Source organism: Pimephales promelas, chromosome 15 (assembly GCF_988280905.1).
Source record: "Pimephales promelas chromosome 15, fPimPro1.hap1.1, whole genome shotgun sequence".
Classification (NCBI taxonomy): Eukaryota; Metazoa; Chordata; class Actinopteri; order Cypriniformes; family Leuciscidae; genus Pimephales; species Pimephales promelas.
Genome location: NC_142783.1, coordinates 13,790,048 through 13,810,943, shown reverse-complemented (window position 1 = coordinate 13,810,943; position 20,896 = coordinate 13,790,048). Strand labels below are relative to the sequence as shown.

Sequence of the window (20,896 nt, the reverse complement as noted above, 5' to 3'; positions counted from 1 at the left end):
TTTTAAACAAAAGTGTATATAGTATTTATTTAATTTCTGACCTTAAAAAAACTCACATTCACAATCACATTTTCCAAAATACAGTAAAAAAAAAAAAAAAAAAAAAAAGTTCTTGTTTTTGTTGTTCAGCACATTTCTTATCATCACACTCCATCACATACTGTCATTGTCGTCCAGGTAAACCCTGCGTTACGGGGACAAAATGGTTATCAATATCCAAAGTTATCAATATCCAAAATGTTTTGGTCCCCGTGTTGAAAACAGCTTACAAATCAGACTAAATTATGTTTTTTTGAAAATGTAAAAATGCAGATTTTTTTTTTTTTTTTTGTAGGTTTAGGATCGGGGATAGATTATACAGTTTGTACAGTATAAAAATCATTATGTCTAAGTAAAGTCCCCAAAAAACATGAAAACTTAATATGTATGTGTGTGTGTGTGTGTGTGTGTGTGTGTGTATTAGGTAATTACAGGTGAGGTTTGTTAAGTGTGACACTGATGACACTTTGATGAGAGGGATTTGTTGATTCACCACCGGCTTTGCGGTAATCTGACAACCTGTGTGAGTTCAGTAGGACATACCGACACTCTAAAACAATAGAGCAGCTGTATGTGCAGTTAAGTACAGGGAGGGGTTGCTCAGGTTATCACCTTCCCAGAATCTCCCGAGACCGGAGATGTGATTCAGTCTGACAGTCAAGTGGGGGGTCACAGATGTTACTCGGTTCATAAAGGACTGTCTTGTCATACTGGTCACGTCTCTGCTTTTTTCAGTTTTTTAGTGTTGAGTGTTCCTTCACATTTGCACCATATCTCTAACAAAATTGTGTCCCATTTCTTATAGTATGCAAGAGAGTTAAATAGGTGTTAAAATAACACTTTTACAAGATTTCTGTTGTCCCCAGAGTGTGTGTGTGTGTGTGTGTGAGCACAAGTTTGAGCACAAAATACTCCACAGATATTTTTATATAGCATGTTAAAGTTTTAACTTTTTGAGGGTTTGCAAAAACGCACAGTTTTGTGCCTGGCCCTTTAAATGCAAATGAGCTGCTGCAGAGGGCGGGGTTTCAAGAGCTTGCATGTGTTACAACATGTAGAATACAACAGGACGTCTCTGAATGGTTAGTTGATGAATTGATGTTGCTCATGTGGAGTTAACTATCTTCAATTGGGATATGCTGTAATGTAATCTATAAATTGCTCATATATGAACTGTTGTGAGTTGCACACAGAGTGACTTTCTATTGCATGTAAAAAGATGATGGATGAGCTGACTCACAAATGTACTCTTATACAACCACTCTTCCTCTTCTCAACATGGACTGAGTGTCCCGGGGGCGGGGTTTATGCATGTTTATTTAGGGTTGGTGATGTCACTAACCCTGGAAGAATGTCGTGTAGTCCCTACCAGCCATTTGTTATAGTCCTTTTCTTTAAAAGCAAATATCTTTATTTGCTTTGAACCTTGAGCGTTGTAACTTTTGACAATGTTGTTTATGCTCAAACAGCAACACACTAACTAAAGTTAGAAAAGTGAATTCATACTTACCACCCCTTTAATGCATCCCAGAAAGAGGTGGGCATCTGCCGATAATTTTAATTCAGCAAATTAATTTATTGCAATGTCTGTCAACAGAATAAAAATTTTTAAAAATCATATATAATATATGCATTTTTTCCTGGTAGATTTTTGCTGTACTTAAAACGTGCATGTTTTTTTTTTGTGAATAAACCAACAACCTGTTGCATAATAAAAAAAGGAGTCATTTTTGACAGTTCGGCATGATTTCTTACTTCATTCCTGACGTGCTTTTGTCGGCAAAGTGCTTTTAATGTGTAGTAGGACTATGTGAAATGGGACACATTTGCTAAAGCCTTTAGACTTCCTGTTGCTTTGTTCAGTGGGATATTTTCAAACTCCAGTGCACTATAATCAGTCCTGTAATGAATAACATGATTATTGAATTTACACAATAATAAACAAAGTCTGAACCGCCGTCTACAATTTGATTCCTGACTCACTCCCTGTAATTAGGCTGTTCATGTTAACAAGAAAATGGCTTTTTCATTGAAAAGGAGCAGCAAATATAAAGTTTTTGCATCATGTAGGCTGACCCCCTTTGTGCAAACAGCAATTAGATGTTTAATTTAAAGCTTCGAAGCCATTTTATAATTACACGAATCTGTATAAGGGATTTTGACATAATGTGCAGGTAAAAGGACTGTTTTTCTCTTGTGGCAAAACGTGTGGTGTGATTGACAAGTTGCAGTGTGTTTACCATGTTCAACGTTAAGTGATTTCATGTGCAGCTTTCAGTTTATTAGTGATTGTGCAGTGGAAACAGAGCTTTATGGTCCGGTGGTGATTTCTGGAAGTTAGTAGCACTCATTGGTGGATGGCCTGTGGGGTTTTGGTCTATCATGACATCCACATTTCGGTCAGCTTTGTGCTCTCTTCCCTGATAAATCATTTATAAAGCTTGCATCGTTTGCATGGACTCAGTGCATGTGGACAAAAACATAACAGCTTTCCATGAATATCTGAATTCATTTTGTCACTAAAAAACTAAAATTGGTTTCTCAACCCTTGGCTGAACCATACAAATATCTCCACACGGCTTCATCATTCATAATCTTTAGCGAGGTTGATGTCCTCACATCGCAGTTTATGTGGAAAACCAAAAATGTTTTATTGTTTTTGCCCAATTCATACATAAATTCATAATGGCCTTTCTCATCCGCAGAACTTGGCCTGATAAAGATGTCCATAGTTTATTCTTTTTGGTATATTCTCATGCCTTGAAGCTTGCAATACATATTTCTAAAAGCCAATACAAAAACCGATCTTTCTGGAATTGTAGCATGTGTATGTCGCATGCTATCTGGCACACGTTGCGTCTATTACAAAAGCAAATATGGACAGCATTTTTTTTTTTCACATCAGCACTGAAGACTTGGAAGTAAACGGCCACTGCTGTGAGTGAATAATAGTTTTGCATATTATAATGAGCTTTAACTCACCTCGTCGATGCACTAGGGGGAATTGTTTTGAAATCGTCCAATGTTGTAAAATGGCAACCGGAATGATTCGCCCATACACGTTCGACCCAGAGTCCGTGTGTTGCACCATTCCTGTCAGATCCAATATAGACGGCACAGCACCGTTCTTTACTCTTAATCTGCCTGAAAATCCAGTTTACAAAACAATCCTCAGTGAAATGAAGCGAACAGACTGACAATGTTTTACCTCGTCAGCTGGAACGTCATTAAAAATAAACTTTATCCATGCAGTCCTATGTGAATCCAGAGGAAGCGTAGCAGCGACTGTCTTCTTCCACAACCAGGTGCTGCACAATATTCTGTATTGCTCGGTAGCTTGATCCGGTTTGTCATCACGAGGTAGGCATCTATGTTTTTTAGCTATGCGTGTAATGAGCGAATCGGTGGGCGGGGCTAAACCGGCCATGTTGAAGTAGGCGTTGATCTTCTTCTGCAGGGGTGTTTTATCCTCTTTGCAACCCTGTATCACACGAAATACGTTCTGAGGAAACTATTTTGCAAATCGCAATTACGTTACATGCCAACATATAAGCAGTGCTATTACGTTGGTCCTTAACGTAATATGTCTCATTGTTAATACGTAGATTTAATACGTTATTTTCAAAGATATGTAACGTACGTTTTTGTACGTTTGGATAGATGCTAAAACGTATAATATGGACGTATTTGCAACATTTAAACGTAACCTTATTGCGTTTTTACAGCTACAAAACGTTAACTATTTACATATGTTTCATATCATAACGATATCTGTATACTTTCACTTTTACAGATAAATGTAACAAGACCCCTTAATCCTACTCCAAAAAACATATTTATTTTATACAGAATATAAAAAGGATAAAACGTAATGGACAGAGATGTGTAGTTAAATGAGTTTTAGCATTAAAATATATTTTGAGCCACTAATCCCACTCCTATCCCTAAACCTAACCATAGCCATTCCTTAAAACTACGTAGGTAACACAATTAAGAAAAAAAAAACATAACAGACAGATACATTTCACAATAATTTATTTATTTATTATTAACATTACCAAAAGTCGTTCACATGATGATGCGTTGCAGTCGCAGTCCTCTGGCAGTATTATAGTAGTTGTGTATGAGGTACAGATCAGAATTAAAGTTATTAACGTTAATTTCAAATGTGAATGTACTACACCGACTGAAACACGGCATGTCGCAATCTGTGACGAAGCAGGCGAGAGCCAATGAGCGTTTGATATCACTGCCGTAAAACATGTCGTAACGCTTCTTGAAGGCGCATTATTTGAATTTGAATTAATCACCAGCGCGGATTTGACGTTTGCGGTCGCTGCTGAGAAATGAAGATGAAGATAACTGGATAAAAGGCTGAATTTGGATCTGTTTCTTGCAAACAACGTATGGATTCTAGGATTTGGTTTACATCAAGCTAATATGTATGTCTTTTGTGAATGTATCAGTATGTTGTGTTATATTGGAGAAAATGCTTTTTATATATTTATGAGTAACGTTGGTCTATTATATTAATAAATGCGAAGGAAAACTTAATTGATATGACAGTTGAATGCAAAAGAGTCAAAATTTTAATGCCACGATTATGCATAAATAGTAAAGAAACCGGCTTGGATGTATTATGTTCAGGAAAAACGTAATAGCACTGCAATAGTATTACGTTAAGGACAAACGTAATAGCACTGCTTATATGTTGGCATGTAACGTAATTACGATTTGCAAAATAGTTTCCTCAGAACGTATTTCGTGTGATACACAGTTGCCTCTTTGACGTCATAGTTCCCCACTTTGCTGAGGCTGGTGTCAATAAAAGCTTTCATTGGACTAACAAGGACGTTTTCAGTTCTGAAACTTACAGGATATTCTTATAATACGATGACCTCTTAGATGTCAAAATCTCAAGGAAAATGTGATTTCTCAGTTCATCACCCCTTTCACATACACCATAGGCTGGTTTTGTAAGGGTAAAATGAATGTAGAAAACGAGAGTAAATATATGTGCACACTGAACACACCATGGAAACAAGTAATGCAATGATTTTTTGGGACGATACCATGTTGATAATACAATAGTGTTTTTTAATCTTATAGCACCAGATAGTAGACTGACAGTACTATGGTATATAAACAGTTATCAATAAAGGGTAATACTTCAAAAAATCAAATTGCCATAATATCTGATACTATCAATATGATGCATCCTTGCTGAATAAAACTATTAATTTCTTTTAGAACAGAACTTAAAAAAAAAAAAAATGACTGACCTCAAAGAGTGATCAAGAGTCATTTTCAAAAACAGTGAGAAATGGCATATAAAGGAAAGATCAGTTTAAATGTTTTGAAAAGAAGGAGTTTAAGTGTGTGTGTGTGTGTGTGTGTGTGTGTGTGTGTGTGCGTGTGTGTGCATACAGTGTATATTGTCAGCAGCGTGACTGTTCACCTCTAATACATCACAGCTTTGATGTCTCAGAGGCACTTATACGTGTATCCCCAGGGGCTACACACACACACACACACACACACATCTCTCCACAGGGATTTGAGTGTCTGACAGACCCCCCTATGGCTCCGACTTGTCATCACACTTATCCTGAAATAAAGGTGCCCTCTCAGAAACAAGCCCTTTCAGTTTCCACGCACCTCACGGATCTGTAATCCTGACAGCTTCTCTCATTCTCCTTTTAATGCTTTTTGTTGTGTTGTGTGTACGAAGGTCTTTGATGTTTGATGACCCACACACATAAATGTGAACTATAATTCAGTAAAAGCTCAAGCGTTTTTTTAATAAAAAAACTTTAGATTGACATTTTATTAACTATTGATTCACATTTGCAGTGTTAATAAGTTGTTCTTTTGCAACACCATAGCAACCACCCAGAACACCCTAGCAACCGCCTAGCAACACCATAGTAACCACCTATTATACCCTAACAACCACCTAGCAACCGCCTAGCAACCACCCAGAACACCATAGCAACTACCCAGAACACCCTAGCAACCGGGTGGTGAGTTTTGCCACTGCAAGCGAGTTCCTTGTTTCATTCATCAACTTCATTTTGTGGTTGATTTAAATGGAGATTTTTTTTTTTGTTAAAATCACATATCTAAGTTATATGTATAGGAAAAGATAGAAAAATAATTTGATTATAACTTTAAAAAAGTACATTCATAAATAAATAATATTTAAATAGATTTTAAAACAAAATTGAAATGTATGAGTTTACAGTTCAATTTAAATGTAAATACATTCATTCTAAATACGTAAATAAGTTAGTAATTCAAACCTAATAAGAATTTTAACAACTTTTTATTGAGATTGTCCATTGATTCATACTTGTAGTATGCCATTTTTTTACACTATATACTACTATTTTTTAAAGTACATAACGTAAGATATACACACATAAATAAATACGATTGCAAATTAGAAAAAAATAAATACATTTATAAACCTATAAAATATGTTTCAAATAAAATGACATACATTAATAGAATAGATAAACCAACTTTTGATTTACCTTGTCCATTGATTCATACGTGCACCATGTCATTTTTGCTTTTGCTTCTGTTAAATCAGGAGCTGCTTAAAATGATTTGATGTGATATTGTTTTGTAAACAGGACTGTGACATGCTGGCTGGAGAGACGACGGCGTGGACATCCTTAAGAGACGCCCTCCCTCACCTGGAGCAACTTCAGTCTGAGCAGCGTATCCTTCACAGTTAAATCAAATGATATTACTGTAACACTCGGTGAGCGATACGCTGACTGTATCTCAGGGTTTAGCTGGGTGAAGCCAACCAGCCTGTAGCGGTTTTGCTCTGGAAACAACTGCTAGACTCTGCAAACTATGCCCAATGCAGTAGTCATATCAGTTTCCGAAAGATTGAAGTGAAAGGTGTGTGAGGGTAAAGCTGTCAGTTCTGTATAGCTCTCTTGCTTTTACCCTTTGGACAGGCGTCTGATGTACAAAATAAAATGCAGGCTGTCTTCCCCTGTGAAATAACAAGCATAGATTGCATTTTGAAATCTGTTTCCCAACTGGCTTAACCAGCAAGACTTTCTTGGCCTTAGCTACTGGAGTTTTTGTAATACAGTCCTGCTTCTTTCTTTTTTTTTTAATTATGTCCTTAACTGTTTAATCAAAAGACTGGGAGGAGTTGTTGAAAGAGAGTCGAGCTCTTTTGCTCAGATATGCAGATGTCATCCCGGACAGGAATATCTATGTGCTCAGGTTGCTGGATCTGGCCATGGATGCTTGCATCAGTCTGGATCACTACGAGACGGCACTGGAGTACGGCAATAGGGCTCTGGGTCCTTACAAGTGAGTGTGTGCCTCTAAATTCTGTGATCTGTGTGTTCACTGACAGATTATTCTGGTAAATCTCCAAGGAATACACCTCCATCAAATCTATAAAAGTCCCATTAGAACTGTGACTCACATAGACTCGCTCATGTCTGAAGATCCAAAACAGACAAGTGCAGATTTAGTTCATAGAAACACTACGCAGTACTGAAGAATAGATCCTTGTTGTATTTATTTAATTAATACATTTGTTTAAGTTTATTCATTACCAAATGAATAGTTCACTACACTGTAAAAAATGACTTAAAAAAGTAAGTATCTGGTTGCCTTAAATTTTTAAGTTTACTGAAGTGGAAAAATTGAGTTAATACAATGAAGGAGATTGATTTAATCATCAGAAACTCACAATAATAAGTTATCTGAACTAAGTAAATTATTTAAGTTGATTTGACAAAAGAAAAAATGTTGTGAGAACAAATCTTAAAAATATTTTTTTTTTTACAGTGTAGGTCATCATTTACTCACCGTCAAGTTGTTTCAAACTTATATGAATTTTTTTCTTCTGTTAAACACAAAAGAAGATATTTTGAAGAATGTTGGAAATTAAACAGTTGATGGACCACATTAACTTTTATAGTTGGAAAAAAAAAATTCTATGGAAGTCAATGGCGTCCATCAACTGTCTGGTTGCATAACAATAGCGTAAGTATCGGATGCCTAAAGGTGCTTGCACACTGAATCCGAAATTTCCATATGCGTTTTTTCTAGGGCTGTCAAACGATTAACCGCGATTAATCGCATCCAAAATAAAAGTATCTGTTTACATAATATATGTGGGTGCACTGTGTATAATTATTATATACTGTATATATAAATACACAAACATGCTTGTATATATTTAAGAAATATTTTCATGTATATACTGTTTATAGATTTATATATAATTTATATTATATATAAATATAAATATTTTACATATAAATAATATTTTTTTTTCTTAAATATGCATGTGTGTGTATTTATATATATATATTAGGGGTGTAACGGTACACAAAAATCACGGTTCGGTACGTACCTCGGTTTTAAAGTCACGGTTCGGTACGTTTTCGATACAGCAAAAAGAAAGAAATGCCAGAGAAATTTCCTATTTGTTTAAAGAAAAAATATTTTTAAATAAGTGTGAGTTTTCCTAGATCTTGAAACTTTCAGGTTTATAAATAGGGGTCATCTTTGAAGGATGAACAAATAATGTTTTGGTCATCACATTAAAAATAACATTTAAATATATATTTATTTATATAATATTTGAATTTTGAAGTGCTGGAAAAAAGATGTGTGAAGTACTTGAAAGCATTTCACCATTCCAGCCAAACTGGTTACAGTTAGTGTTACTATATTAAATCCATGGTGAATGTTGCTGGTCTGTGGACGTAAAGTACTAGTTCATTCACGGCACAATGTTTCTCCTGGTTTCCATGACAGCGCTGTTTGATCTAATAGAGATCTACGGGGAGAAATGTGAATGCATCTCACTAGATCTCGCAGCGATGTTATTACCTCAGTGGCGAATTCAAATGTTTTCTTTACCGGATCTCTTAGCGCTGTGTGGTAACAGTGTTGCTTGATCGAGATCGGCTCGCGCTGCACAGATGTTGCTGGTCCGAACTGATAAACGATCCGTGAAGCACATAACGAGGAGCGCAGTTTCGTTCTGCTTTCATTACGCTTGCCATTTGGATGTTGCGCAACGTTGTGTTGGCCGCGTCAGCACGAATTTTGCCGGCAAGAAAAATGGTCCAAGCAATCGTTCGGTTTGTATGCGTACCGAACCGGAAGCCTCGAACCGAAACGGTTCAATACGAATACATGTACCGTTACACCCCTAATATATATATATATATATATATATATACAAAATAATTATACACAGTGCACCCACAAATTTTATGTAAACACAAACTTTTATTTTGGATGCGATTAATCGCGATTAATCGTTTGACCGAGCTATTTTTTGCGTATTCGTCATTCGGTGGCTCTGAATTGTCAAAACACCTCTTAAACGCTTGCTATGGATGCGAAAAACGCAGAAAATTAAACCCGATATGGCGGACAAAAGTTTCGGAGGCAGTGTGTAAATTTCGGACTAAGTGTGCAAGGATCAAAATGATGTTTTTTTCCACTTCTTGGATGATAAAACAACAACAAAAAAGGCATTATAGTATTAATCTCTTTTTGACACAACAGTTTCAATGTTTCAACAAACTGGCATTTTGGGGTTAAATATGTATTGGTTTTGTATAGGATACTGACAGATTTATCGTCTCGGGACATTTAAAATCCTTGTACACCCTGCTAGAATATGTTGCCTATACCCAAATACACAGGTTTTTATTGAATTTTTTTTATATAACCTTTATCAAAAAAAGCTTGTTCAGCTGTGTTTAAATGGAACAAATGGATCAATTTAGGAAAGGGCAGACCCCAGGTGACATGCACTGCAGGACGGTATTCATCACCAACTAGCACTGGATCAATGTGCATGACACCAGTCTTAGTTTTGTGCACAGTAGCCACTATAAGACTTCCCGTGAGACGTGTAGAACAGGAAGCTGTAAAACACCAATGGAAACTGGTCTTTTTCTAAAGTGAGGCGTTTGTGAGCGCATTCGTGTAAAGTAAAACAGTATCCTCTGTAGGAGATTTGGTACTCTTCTATTGTGGTGTTTTTTGGGAAAAAAGCTGGTCTCTTTCCCATATTGTTGAGAATAATGCATTCCTTCAGGCTAAACGCAAAGAGATTATTGACTTCAAGCTCCCGCAGATGTCAATTTGTAGCGGGAGTAGACCTCCAGTGATTTCCACTAAAACCAAAAGTAGACAGTAAAGCAGCATTCGGATCAGAGCTTTGGAGTCATTGGACCTTAGAAAAAAGTGAAATTACCCAACAGCTTTTCCCCTGTCAAAGGGAGGACATATGAATGCGGTTGTTATTTTTCTACTGCGATGGATCCCGTCTTCCCATGTCATCTCACACAAAGCGTGAATACGTTTTTATATTGCCTGTTGGATTCTTATTCTCTATCTTTATACTGTGTCTGATGAATGTTTATGGTGCCGAGGGAGGGCCTCCAATTGCAAGGAAAAGGAAAAAGTGCTGCTAAAATGGCTTTTTAAACACAGAATCGACATTGAGATTGATGGCTGCCAGTGTCACTGCAGTTTCTGCTGTTGGTACAACAAGATAAATGCGCATTATAAAGAAAGATAAATGCAGCACACAAGAATATTTCAATCATTTGGTCATTTTCATTGCTCATCCTTCAAGTGCTGATAATTGCTGCTTTCACAATGATTTCTGCACTTGTCTTTGGGAAAGAACATGTAATGTCTTCTACCCAAAGAGGTTTATATACTGACATACTATTCTGATAATAATAGATTCAAATGGTCAAAAGTGACTATAGTTAAAAAGGATTTCAGTTTTGACTAAATTCCGTTCTTTTGAACTTCCTTTTCATCAAAGAATCCTGAAAAAAGTTTCTTCTTCTCCACAAATTAGCAGCACAACTGTTTTAAACGTAGTTAATAATGATACATTTTTGTTATGAGAAGCAAATCAGCATATTAGAAGGATTTCTGAAGGATCATGTGACACTGAAGACTGGAGGAATGATGCTGAAAAATCAATATATTCCCAGCTAACAAAGTTAGGTTCTGAGAACGTTTTTATAACGTTCCATTTTGGTTGTGGGAACGTTAAATTAAAATGTTCTAAAAACGTGGAAATGTCCAGTTTGCTTAACGTTGCTGGAACGGTGTCTTAATGTTTGCAGAACGTTGCTGGAACGTTAGCATAATGTTGTTAGAACGTTATCCTAAGGTTAGCATAATGTTGCTGGAACGTTATGAGAACGTTTATCAAACACAAATAACGTGATAAAGACGTTCCGATAACGTTGTTCTAAGAAAGTTTTTTATCAACGTAATGAGAACGTTCATAAAAAACAAATAACGTGATAAAGACGTTCCAAGAACGTTGTTCTAAGAACGTTTTCTCTCAACGTTACAAGAACGTTAATAACGTTATGTGAACGTTCCGAAAACATTATTTTAATAACGTTTTGTCCTAACATTTACACAACTTTTAAAGAACGTTAGTGAATGTTCTGGGAACGTTCCCTGTTAGCTGGGTTGGAATATTTCACAATATTGCTGTTTTTACTGTATTTTTGATCGAGTCAACTTAGCCACTATGAGCATATGAGACTTTTTTAAAAACATTAAAATATATTTCCGACCCCAAACTTTTGAAAAAGTACAAGTATATGTTGCTTAATAAATGTAAATTTTCTCGAATTGCTGCAACTTTTCATTTACCATCAATGAAGATAAAGATTTTTGCTCTCAGAATATTTTTTAACCCAACACATCACAGATATACTGTGATGTCTATAGCCCAGATCAAATTTTCCAACTGTGGCCTGATGTTTTTTCCCATTTAATTCATTATCATTGCATATGCCCTAATGTTTTGCTTGAAAATGGGGTTTAAAAGTCATCTGAAGTCATAATCCGTCAAACATTTGGGCAGAAAATCAGTAAAACTCAGAACAAGGCTGTGAAAACGGTTTTGTTTAAGTGACAGCTCCAGTCATCACGTAACACCGGGCTTCATGACATTCCATTACAGCTTGATTCAGTATTCGTCATGCGCTTTTGTTCTGCCTTTCAGAAATTGTGAGGTTCATTATTGGCCTTGTCTGGGATCCCAAATTATTTGTGGAATTGGCTGGTCCTGTGCTAGCTGTGTGAATGCTTTCTGAACAGGCAATTATTAGCAGCGGTCCTTCCCCAGCCTTCTCTTGTCATTGAGGCTTCAAGAGGTCTTGAAAGAGATACTGGCAGAGCGACCACCTGACAAAGCAATAATAGATCCTTCACATCACGAGAGAGCTTGAACGGCCTTCCAATCACTTCTCCGCTCAGGAAGAAGATTTAATTTGGTTACCTTAAGAAACCTTTCAAAAATTGTTTATCTGTGCTATGATTTATTTTCAAAGAAACTGGTTCCTGTTCTACTTGTTGCATATTAACTAAAGTCGCTGCTGGCTATTGCGAGATAAGTAGACATTTATTTATGCACCGATTCTATTCAGTCAGGCAGTTTAGTGAGAGCCACTGAATTGTTTTAATTGCTCAAGTGCTTAATATATGCCAAGCGATTCATTAGTGCATGCTGTTTTTAGCTAGTCTTCTCACAATAATTAATTTGATTATAAAATTAGAGCTGGAGCTTCTCATTGCTTATGTATGATGATGCTTTTCATTTCACTTTGAACTTTTATTCAGTCTTTTAAAACTAGACTCAGGGATATTCAATGACTTGACAACTTACATAGTGGGCGATAAGTTTGATTTATGAATCTCCTTTACAGGGACCAAACAGCCAAGCACCAAATTAGAGCATAAATTTCCTTTATGGGCAAATAATGCTTGTATGTTTCTCAGACGTCTCTAGGATGTTTATTCCTCCTGACGTTTTGTTACAGGTGTACAATATGCTATACCATACTAATACTGTGTTTGACCCCCTTTCGCCTTCCGAACTGCATTAATTCTACGTGGCATTGATTCAACAAGGTGCTGAAAGCATTCTTTAGAAATGTTGGCCTATATTGATCGGATAGCATCTTGCAGTTGATGGAGATTTGTGGGATGCACATCCAGGGCATGAAGCTCCCGTTCCACCACATCCCAAAGATGCTCTACTGGGTTGAGATCTGGTGACTGTTGGGACCATTTTTGTACAGTCAACTCATTGTCATGTTCAAGAAACCAATTTCAAATGATTCGAACTTTGTGACATGGTGCATTATCCTGCTGGAAGTATCCATCAGAGGATGGGTACATGGTGTCCATGAAGGGATGGACATGGTCAGAAACAATGCTCAGGTAGGCCAAGGCATTTAAACGATGCCCAATTGACACTAAGGGGCCTAAAGTGTGCCAAGAAAACATCCCCCACACCATTACACCACCACCACCTGCCTGCACAGTGGTAACAAGGCATGATGGATCCATGTTCTCATTCTGTTTACGCCAAATTCTGACTCTACCATCTGAATGTCTCAACAGAAATCGAGACTCATGAAACCAGGCAACATTTTTCCAGTCTTCAACTGTCTAATTTTGGTGAGCTCTTGCAAATTGTAGCCTCTTTTTCCTATTTGTAGTGGAGATGAGTGGTACCCGGTGGGGTCTTCTGCTGTTGTAGCCCATCCGCCTCAAGGTTGTGCGTGTTGTGGCTTCACAAATGCTTTGCTGCATACCTCGGTTGTAGCGAGTGGTTATTTCAGTCAAAGTTGCACTTCTATCAGCTTGAATCAGTCGGCCCATTCTCCTCTGACCTCTAGCATCAACAAGGCATTTTCGCCCACAGGACTGCCGTATACTGTTTGTTTTTCCCTTTTAACACCATTCTTTGTAAACCCTAAAAATGGTTGTGCGTGAAAATCCCAGTAACTGAGCAGATTGTGAAATACTCAGAGCAGACTGTCTGGCACCAAAGAAAAATAGCTTAAATCACCTTTCTTTCCCATTCTGACATTCAGTCTGGAGTTCAGGAGATATATAGATGCATATAGATGCGGCAGGTGTGGCAAAACGTTTCCTTTTGTTAAAATTCCCAACCTTTTTAGCACTTTGTCCATGTGTTAATTAAGCAAAAGATGTGCACTCAGAGTGTTTATTACTATTCGCTAGATTTTGCTCCTCTCACTTGTGTTTTTCAAGTTTGACACTAAAGCTATCAGTTTGACACTAAACATATCACAGGTTTCGGTACCTGCTTTTCAGCCTGAAAGCATAAACTATTTGCATTCTCACATCCAGGTGACTGTGACTATCAATAGCTCAACTGCGGTTAGCTCATTAACAAAACATTGCAATGGGAATTTGTAAATTCCTGCCATTCAGTCATGCAGAGTGCATGGCTTTCTTTATCTATCTATCTATCTATCTATCTATCTATCTATCTATCTATCTATCTATCTATCTATCTATCTATCTATCTATCTATCTATCTATCTATCTATCTATCTATCTATCTATCTATCTATCTGTCTATCTGTCTATCTGTCTATCTATCTATCTATCTATCTATCTATCTATCTATCTATCTATCTATCTATCTTCCGTCTTAATTTAAAAGCCGCTTTTATTACAGCTTTTCTCAATCGCTTTGGCACATTTTTCAAAACAGGCTTACCATTTCTAAACTGTAAACTCAATTGGCACAACTATTTGCTTAAACATCACAACTCCATTGCATGTCTGCAAAATGCAGTTTCTCACCCAAACCATATAATGTATGCTTCAAAACCTAGTTATTGTGACAGTAAATTGGCCAATGCCACCAAAATAACAAGTTTTTTTGTCACCGTGTGAGCCACACTGGTCAAAATGATTCAATATGTTTTCACCATGGAAATATTTGTATTGAGTCGTAGGTTTGTTGTCTTCTGACTCTGGATCAGTCTCTGGCTCAATCAAGTTTGTCTGATTTTCACCAGTTGCAATTTTCAACATTGGAAGTTTTCAAAACAATTCAACGTAATAGCGTACGCAAGTGTAATAGTGAGGACATATAAAATGATTTAGTATGCAAAACTGTTACCCAATCACAAACGGGTGGGCGTCAACTTCCAAGTCTTGAATGTGGCACGCCCATCAAAACGTCAAAATAGCCTTACTTTGAACTACTTGATGTAAACAATCTTGCTAACTATATAAGTGGACCGCAGAGAACTTTATTTAAAAAATACAGTTCATGACCCCTTTAATTTTCATTAGAAAAATGTATTGAGTTGTTATTATATTACATTTTGAATGTTATATAAATAAATCAAAAATGAAGTATGTTTGTTTTTGAGGTTACACTCGAATTAAAGGTCCCTTGCTTAAGCATTCTTTCATCTCAAAGCAGTTCAAGTCCTCTATTAAAATGAGACAAGCTGGTTTGTCATTAATATGCAAATTAGGGCATTAAGCAGTTAATCCAATGAAGTGGAATAAGGAACATTCCTTAGAGTCCGGCTCCAAGGGCATCCTGGTCTGCAGAGTTCCCCTTCACTCCAGCAAAACACTGACCGCTCGCCTCGGCTTTGACTGCTTCAGACCTCTGCGAGAGGTTCATGAGTGACTTCACTCTAATGTTTATGTACTTTGCCTCATTGCCTGGAGTGTTGCTTTGCCTCTAACTAGCAATCGCCATTGTGCATCGAGTTAAGTTGTAAACAGGGGATTCTTTAGACCTGACTCACTGCATGTTTATCATTCACATGCAAAGTTTTCTGTTTCAGATCACACTAAACAAGAGAAGCACATGTCTAGACTTCAATAGATCACTTTTTGTTTTTATTTACTTGAAATCTCCAGGACTAGTGTAAGAACCTGACCTGATCATTTCTGTCATTTCTCATTACATTACAGAGTGCATAAATATTTATTTAAAATGTATTTATCATGCCCACAAGGGCAGCATTTCTAAATTTATAAGTGCTGTAGGTTAGGTTGTTTTGTGCTCTATGAAAATTGAATCGTCTACTGACCAAGTCAAGCTTAGTCACTACTGGGGCTTTTAAGACTTCACTTTTATCTCATTGCCAAAGAGCATGCGATCTATTCACAGGAGGTTCAGTCCTAGTTCATCACTCTACATAGTCTGCAGTCTTTGCTTGAGGCACCTTCAATAATGCACAACACTGTAATGCTATCAATGAGTTCAGGCTATTTCTGTCTCCAAATTGTCATTGAACAGTAAAGTATGTAATTTGCACACCACAAGCGCCACAAACACCAAACAGGATTGCAGATATTGGCTGTTTTACATCACCTAAAACTCACTGATGTCTGATGCAATGATATGAATGATATATATATATATATATATATATATATATATATATTATATATATATATATATATATATATATATATATATATATATAAAATAATAATAATTGCACATCCGTATATACTGTATCTTTAAAAGACAATTAATGGCAGTATCGGATGAGAACAAAATTTTGAGCTGGATAATGAAACTTGCCACTGAATGACTGTTGCTTTTCGAGGAGCTGCTTTATAGCTTGTCTCGTAATTGATGATTTTACAAGTGAAAATAAGTTTTCTTCGCAATAAGTAAACAATTACATACTGTATCATCTGCATCCACCATGTTGTCATTGTCATGTGATCTATGGGGCCCTATTTTAACGATCTAAAACGCAAGTATCAAGTAACTTTGTGGGCGGGTCTTGGGTATTGTTGCTATTTTACCGGCGGGATAAATGACTCCTGCACCCGACCCAAGTTTAAAAGGGGTTGGTCTTAAATTGCTTCATTATTCATAGGTGTGGTTTGGGCAAAACGGAAACAAACCTATAAGAGCGTCATATTTCCTTTAAGAGCATTATGAACAAGGTGTGCTTGTTCCATGGCGCAATTCTATTATAATGGCACATTTACCAGGCGCGTTTCAGAATCGCTTCACAGCCGAGGAGATCGATGTTCTCGTCAGGGCCGTAAAAGAAAGAGAAGTGACATTGGGGATGGGACAAACACACCCAAAATTAGCTTTGTTTAAACATGCATATAATAATTTGTACATGTGTAAGCTTTATGCCTATTTTTTCACATCGTCATGGACACTGCATTGATTTCCTTCGTGTTTAAATATTTTTCCTTAAAATAATGTATCATTTGCAAAAAGTAAAATGCATCTGTGTAGATGAGAGAATCATCGACAGTGTATGCGCGCATTGTTCACACTCTGTATTAGGCCAAGCATGTGCGCTTAAAATAGCATCTGAATGCACGCGCAACGCACCACTGAATTTAGATCAAGTTGTTTCTGGTCATTGGCGCAATTGTTTTCTGGAACTGCAAAATAGCATTTTTGGATTGTTTGCACCAAAAACACGCATTTTTGGATTGTTTGCAACAAACACATGGTGATTGTTTGCACCAAACAAGTGGTCGGGAGTGGCACGTTCATATAGTTTACGACATTTGTCTGTGGACGGAAAATATCGCTTTGCGCGGGTGCAAAATAGGAATGATAAATGCGTCAGTGTATAAAGTCATTTGCGCCGGGTGCAAGATAGGGCCCATGGTGTCAGTTGCATCGCTTTACTTCGATTCACATTTCCTCTGCCAAGCAGTTCCAGTTTTCAGTCAAAGTCCACAGCAGTCGAGTTCGTGCGCACGATTATTGGTATCTAAGCAATAGCGCGCGAACTCGACAATCGACTACTGTGGACTTCGACCAAAAACAGGAAGTAAATACAGGTATGTGCGCTGGCTGAATTAACATTTTTTTTATTAATATCTTTCACATCTACTGCAGTCAGATTGACCGTGGTCACTCTTAATAACACCACTCACATGGCTGTGCTCTCGTAATGACAAATCAAGGATGTTAAGAGCCTAAAAGCAGAACATGCCCATTGAAGTCAGCAGGGTGCGAATTTTAAAAAGAGAATAACACAGTGTAGGAAACAGGTTTTTGTCGTTTTTTGTCTGTACAGACAGCACTCCAAATGTACAAAAAATTGAGCTCAATTTGAGTTCTCCTTTAAGTTTTTTCCATTAGAAGACACAAGAATTGTCCATTTGAATAATCTGTTCACTGTTCATGTTAGTTCGGGTCCATTAAATAATATAATAATATAAACAGCTACAAGTTTTGATTTAAAGTATTAATAAATGCTGAATTTAACATTGAGTTGAATGTTTTAGCAGTATTTTTCATTGTTAGTTCATGTTAACAAATGGAGCCTTACCTTAAAGTGTTAAAAACGTTTTGAATTATTGCAACCGCTCATATTATTGGTTTTCAGTTGCACTGACAGCTTCCTTGAAGTGTCCTTTATGAGGTAGAAGAACTTCCTTTGTCCTCGTCTCACTGTCATGACTCTTGAAACTTAAAACTTCTGCAGAATCCGTGCCAGAACTTCATCGCTAGAGCGTGTTCTCCACTTCACTTCACTTAGAAATGAGTGTAGGCCGGGGTCAAAGCGAACCCGATCTCGCTACACAACACAGTGATTTAATTAAAAGCCTCCTCGGTTTTTCAGGGTCAAAAATATGTGTCGGCTGTCAGCGGTTCAGAGGGGAAATGGGTGTGAAATGTGTGAGAGGGATTGTTTTGGGGTCACCTACAGCATTGCTTCATAAAACAGATAAAAAACAGAGCCACACACAGTTCTGAGAAGCTGCCGGAACGTTCCGGAGGCCCAGGAAGGCATTAGTGACACTGAGACCGCAGCGTGGGAGTCTGGGTAACAGAGAGGGCGCTGACTAAACCAAGCATTGTGGCGTGCAGAGCGAAAGGGATGGGGTCCAGCAGGATTGGATTGTAATGGAGGGCTTTGTTATTAGTGAGTTCAGAGATGGACGGATGAGAGACGGGGCAGTTAGAGGCGATATAAAGGTGAGCGGGAGGTAATGTCCTGAGTCATATAGGTGATAGTGTCACTCTGGTGGTGTAGCCAAGCATGTTCCCATGCTCCGGAGGAGGAGAAAGGGTCATGTAAAGAGACCCAGAATATTCTTATACATCAACATGTTAATATGCTATTTATAAAGAAAACTGCCTTTATGACTGTTGTTTTTCAGCCGAAATGTACCAAATGTTAGTTCTCAAGGGTTGGTCTTTCTTAAAGGAGAACTCCGGCGCAAAATGAACCTTTGGTCTAATTACACATTGCTACCTAGTCAACCGTTATCTGAGATTTGTTTTTATGATAGCCGAATGTAAATAGTTTTATCTCTAAAAACAGTTTAGCCTATAACGCTAGTATAATGCTAGTATATAGGGCATAGAGTAATGACAAATAAAAATCGCTTGTTATTACCACTAACTAGGCTCAAAATAGCCCCACACCAACACGACAGCATAACAAGGGTCCCTACATTCAAACCGAAGCATTGAGAACTTTGTCAGTGTCCATACAGTTTAATAAGAAGATATTTTATACACACAGTCAACTTCGCGAATACAGGAAGAAGCCATCTTGGAAAAATAGTCTCTACCAGTCGATCTACGAACGCCGATCCAAGTGCGCTGAACTGTGCAGAATCTCATATGGTCCGTTGTTTCCAGAAGAAACACAAACAGAAACCGTTTACTTGTCTTCAATATGTACACGTAGCCTACTGTTCGCGCTCACCTTACCGTATTCACATCTCACCAGCGCACTTGGATCGGCGTTCGTAGATCGACTGGTAGAGACTATTTTTCCAAGATGGCTTCTTCCTGTATTCGCGAAATTTACTGTGTGTATAAAATATCTTCTTATTAAACTGTATGGACACTGACAAAGTTCTCAATGCTTCAGTTTGAATGTAGGGACCCTTGTTATGCTGTCGTGTTGGTGTGGGGCTATTTTGAGCCTTTTTAGTGGTAATAACAAGCGATTTTTAGTTGTCATTACTCTATGCCCTATATACTTGCATTATACTAGCGTTATTGGCTAAACTGTTTTTAGAGATAAAACTATTTACATTCAGCAATCATGAAAACAAATCTCAGATAACGGTTGACTAGGTAACTATGTGTAATTAGACTAAAGGTTCATTTTGCGCCGGAGTTGTCCTTTAACTGAGGAAGCTTATTGGGTTACTTCATTTAAGATTTTTAAGTTTGGCTCCTGGTGGCTCTATGGGTAGCACTGTCGCTTTACAGCAAGAGGGTCCCCAGTTCAATCCCTGGACTGTGTCAGTATGGGTTTCATCCTTGTGCTCCCCCACACTGTCCAAAGACATGTAGGTTATGGATTGGACATGCCAAACTGGCCGTTTGTGTGTGTGTGAGTGTGACTCTCAGTGCTGGAAGGGCATCCGTCATAAAACTTGTGCCAAATCCAACACGTGTGTGGATAATTCAGATAAAGCGGCCCTGCAAGTGAGCGGGACTAACGCTAGACTTTAATTTTTTTTCAGTTTTTAATCTGAAATTTGTTGTTTCTGTGCCACTGGCTCCACCAAATGGAATTGCAAGAATATGACTGTTTTCAAACAGGTTTCCCGATCCCTCCTCCCCATCTGCCATTGGTTGCCAAATAGATAGCCTATATCCCAAACTTATGGCACTGATTGAAGATTAAGAAGTGGTATATAGTCATTTTTAACACCATTAGCTAAACCCATGTAAAACTTCTTTTTGTTTTTTTTTTCAGAAATGTAAGAATGTGATATGCAATGAGCCCATTTCCTTTTATGTAAGGCGTTTGCCTAATAAAATAAACAATTATAGCATTATATATAGTTTTGTTACATTCCAGAAATTTTGAAAGTGGTTAATCCAATGTTGTTCCTTCAGACTGAGCTGTACTGGACACATAGCCTTTTTAATTTGGTCTTGGAATAATTTTATTAAAAATGAATTACATTTTTAGTAATGAAATCTCTATGTTTGATTGTGTTGAGACATGAGATCTGTATAAAGGAGACGTGTTTGCAGGGATTTTTT

At 37.4% G+C, this 20,896-nt stretch overlaps 1 protein-coding gene across 1 annotated transcript in view; it reads left to right on the top strand.

Annotated features, from left to right (window-relative positions):
* The window catches only part of smyd3 (SET and MYND domain containing 3), a 175,520-nt gene that overhangs the window by 149,217 nt on the left and 5,407 nt on the right, over positions 1 to 20,896 (top strand). The window contains exons 9-10 of the mRNA XM_039673371.2: positions 6,678 to 6,765; positions 7,206 to 7,380. Of these exons, the coding sequence (XP_039529305.2) occupies positions 6,678 to 6,765; positions 7,206 to 7,380 (263 nt within the window). The remainder of the gene's footprint in view (positions 1 to 6,677; positions 6,766 to 7,205; positions 7,381 to 20,896) is intronic.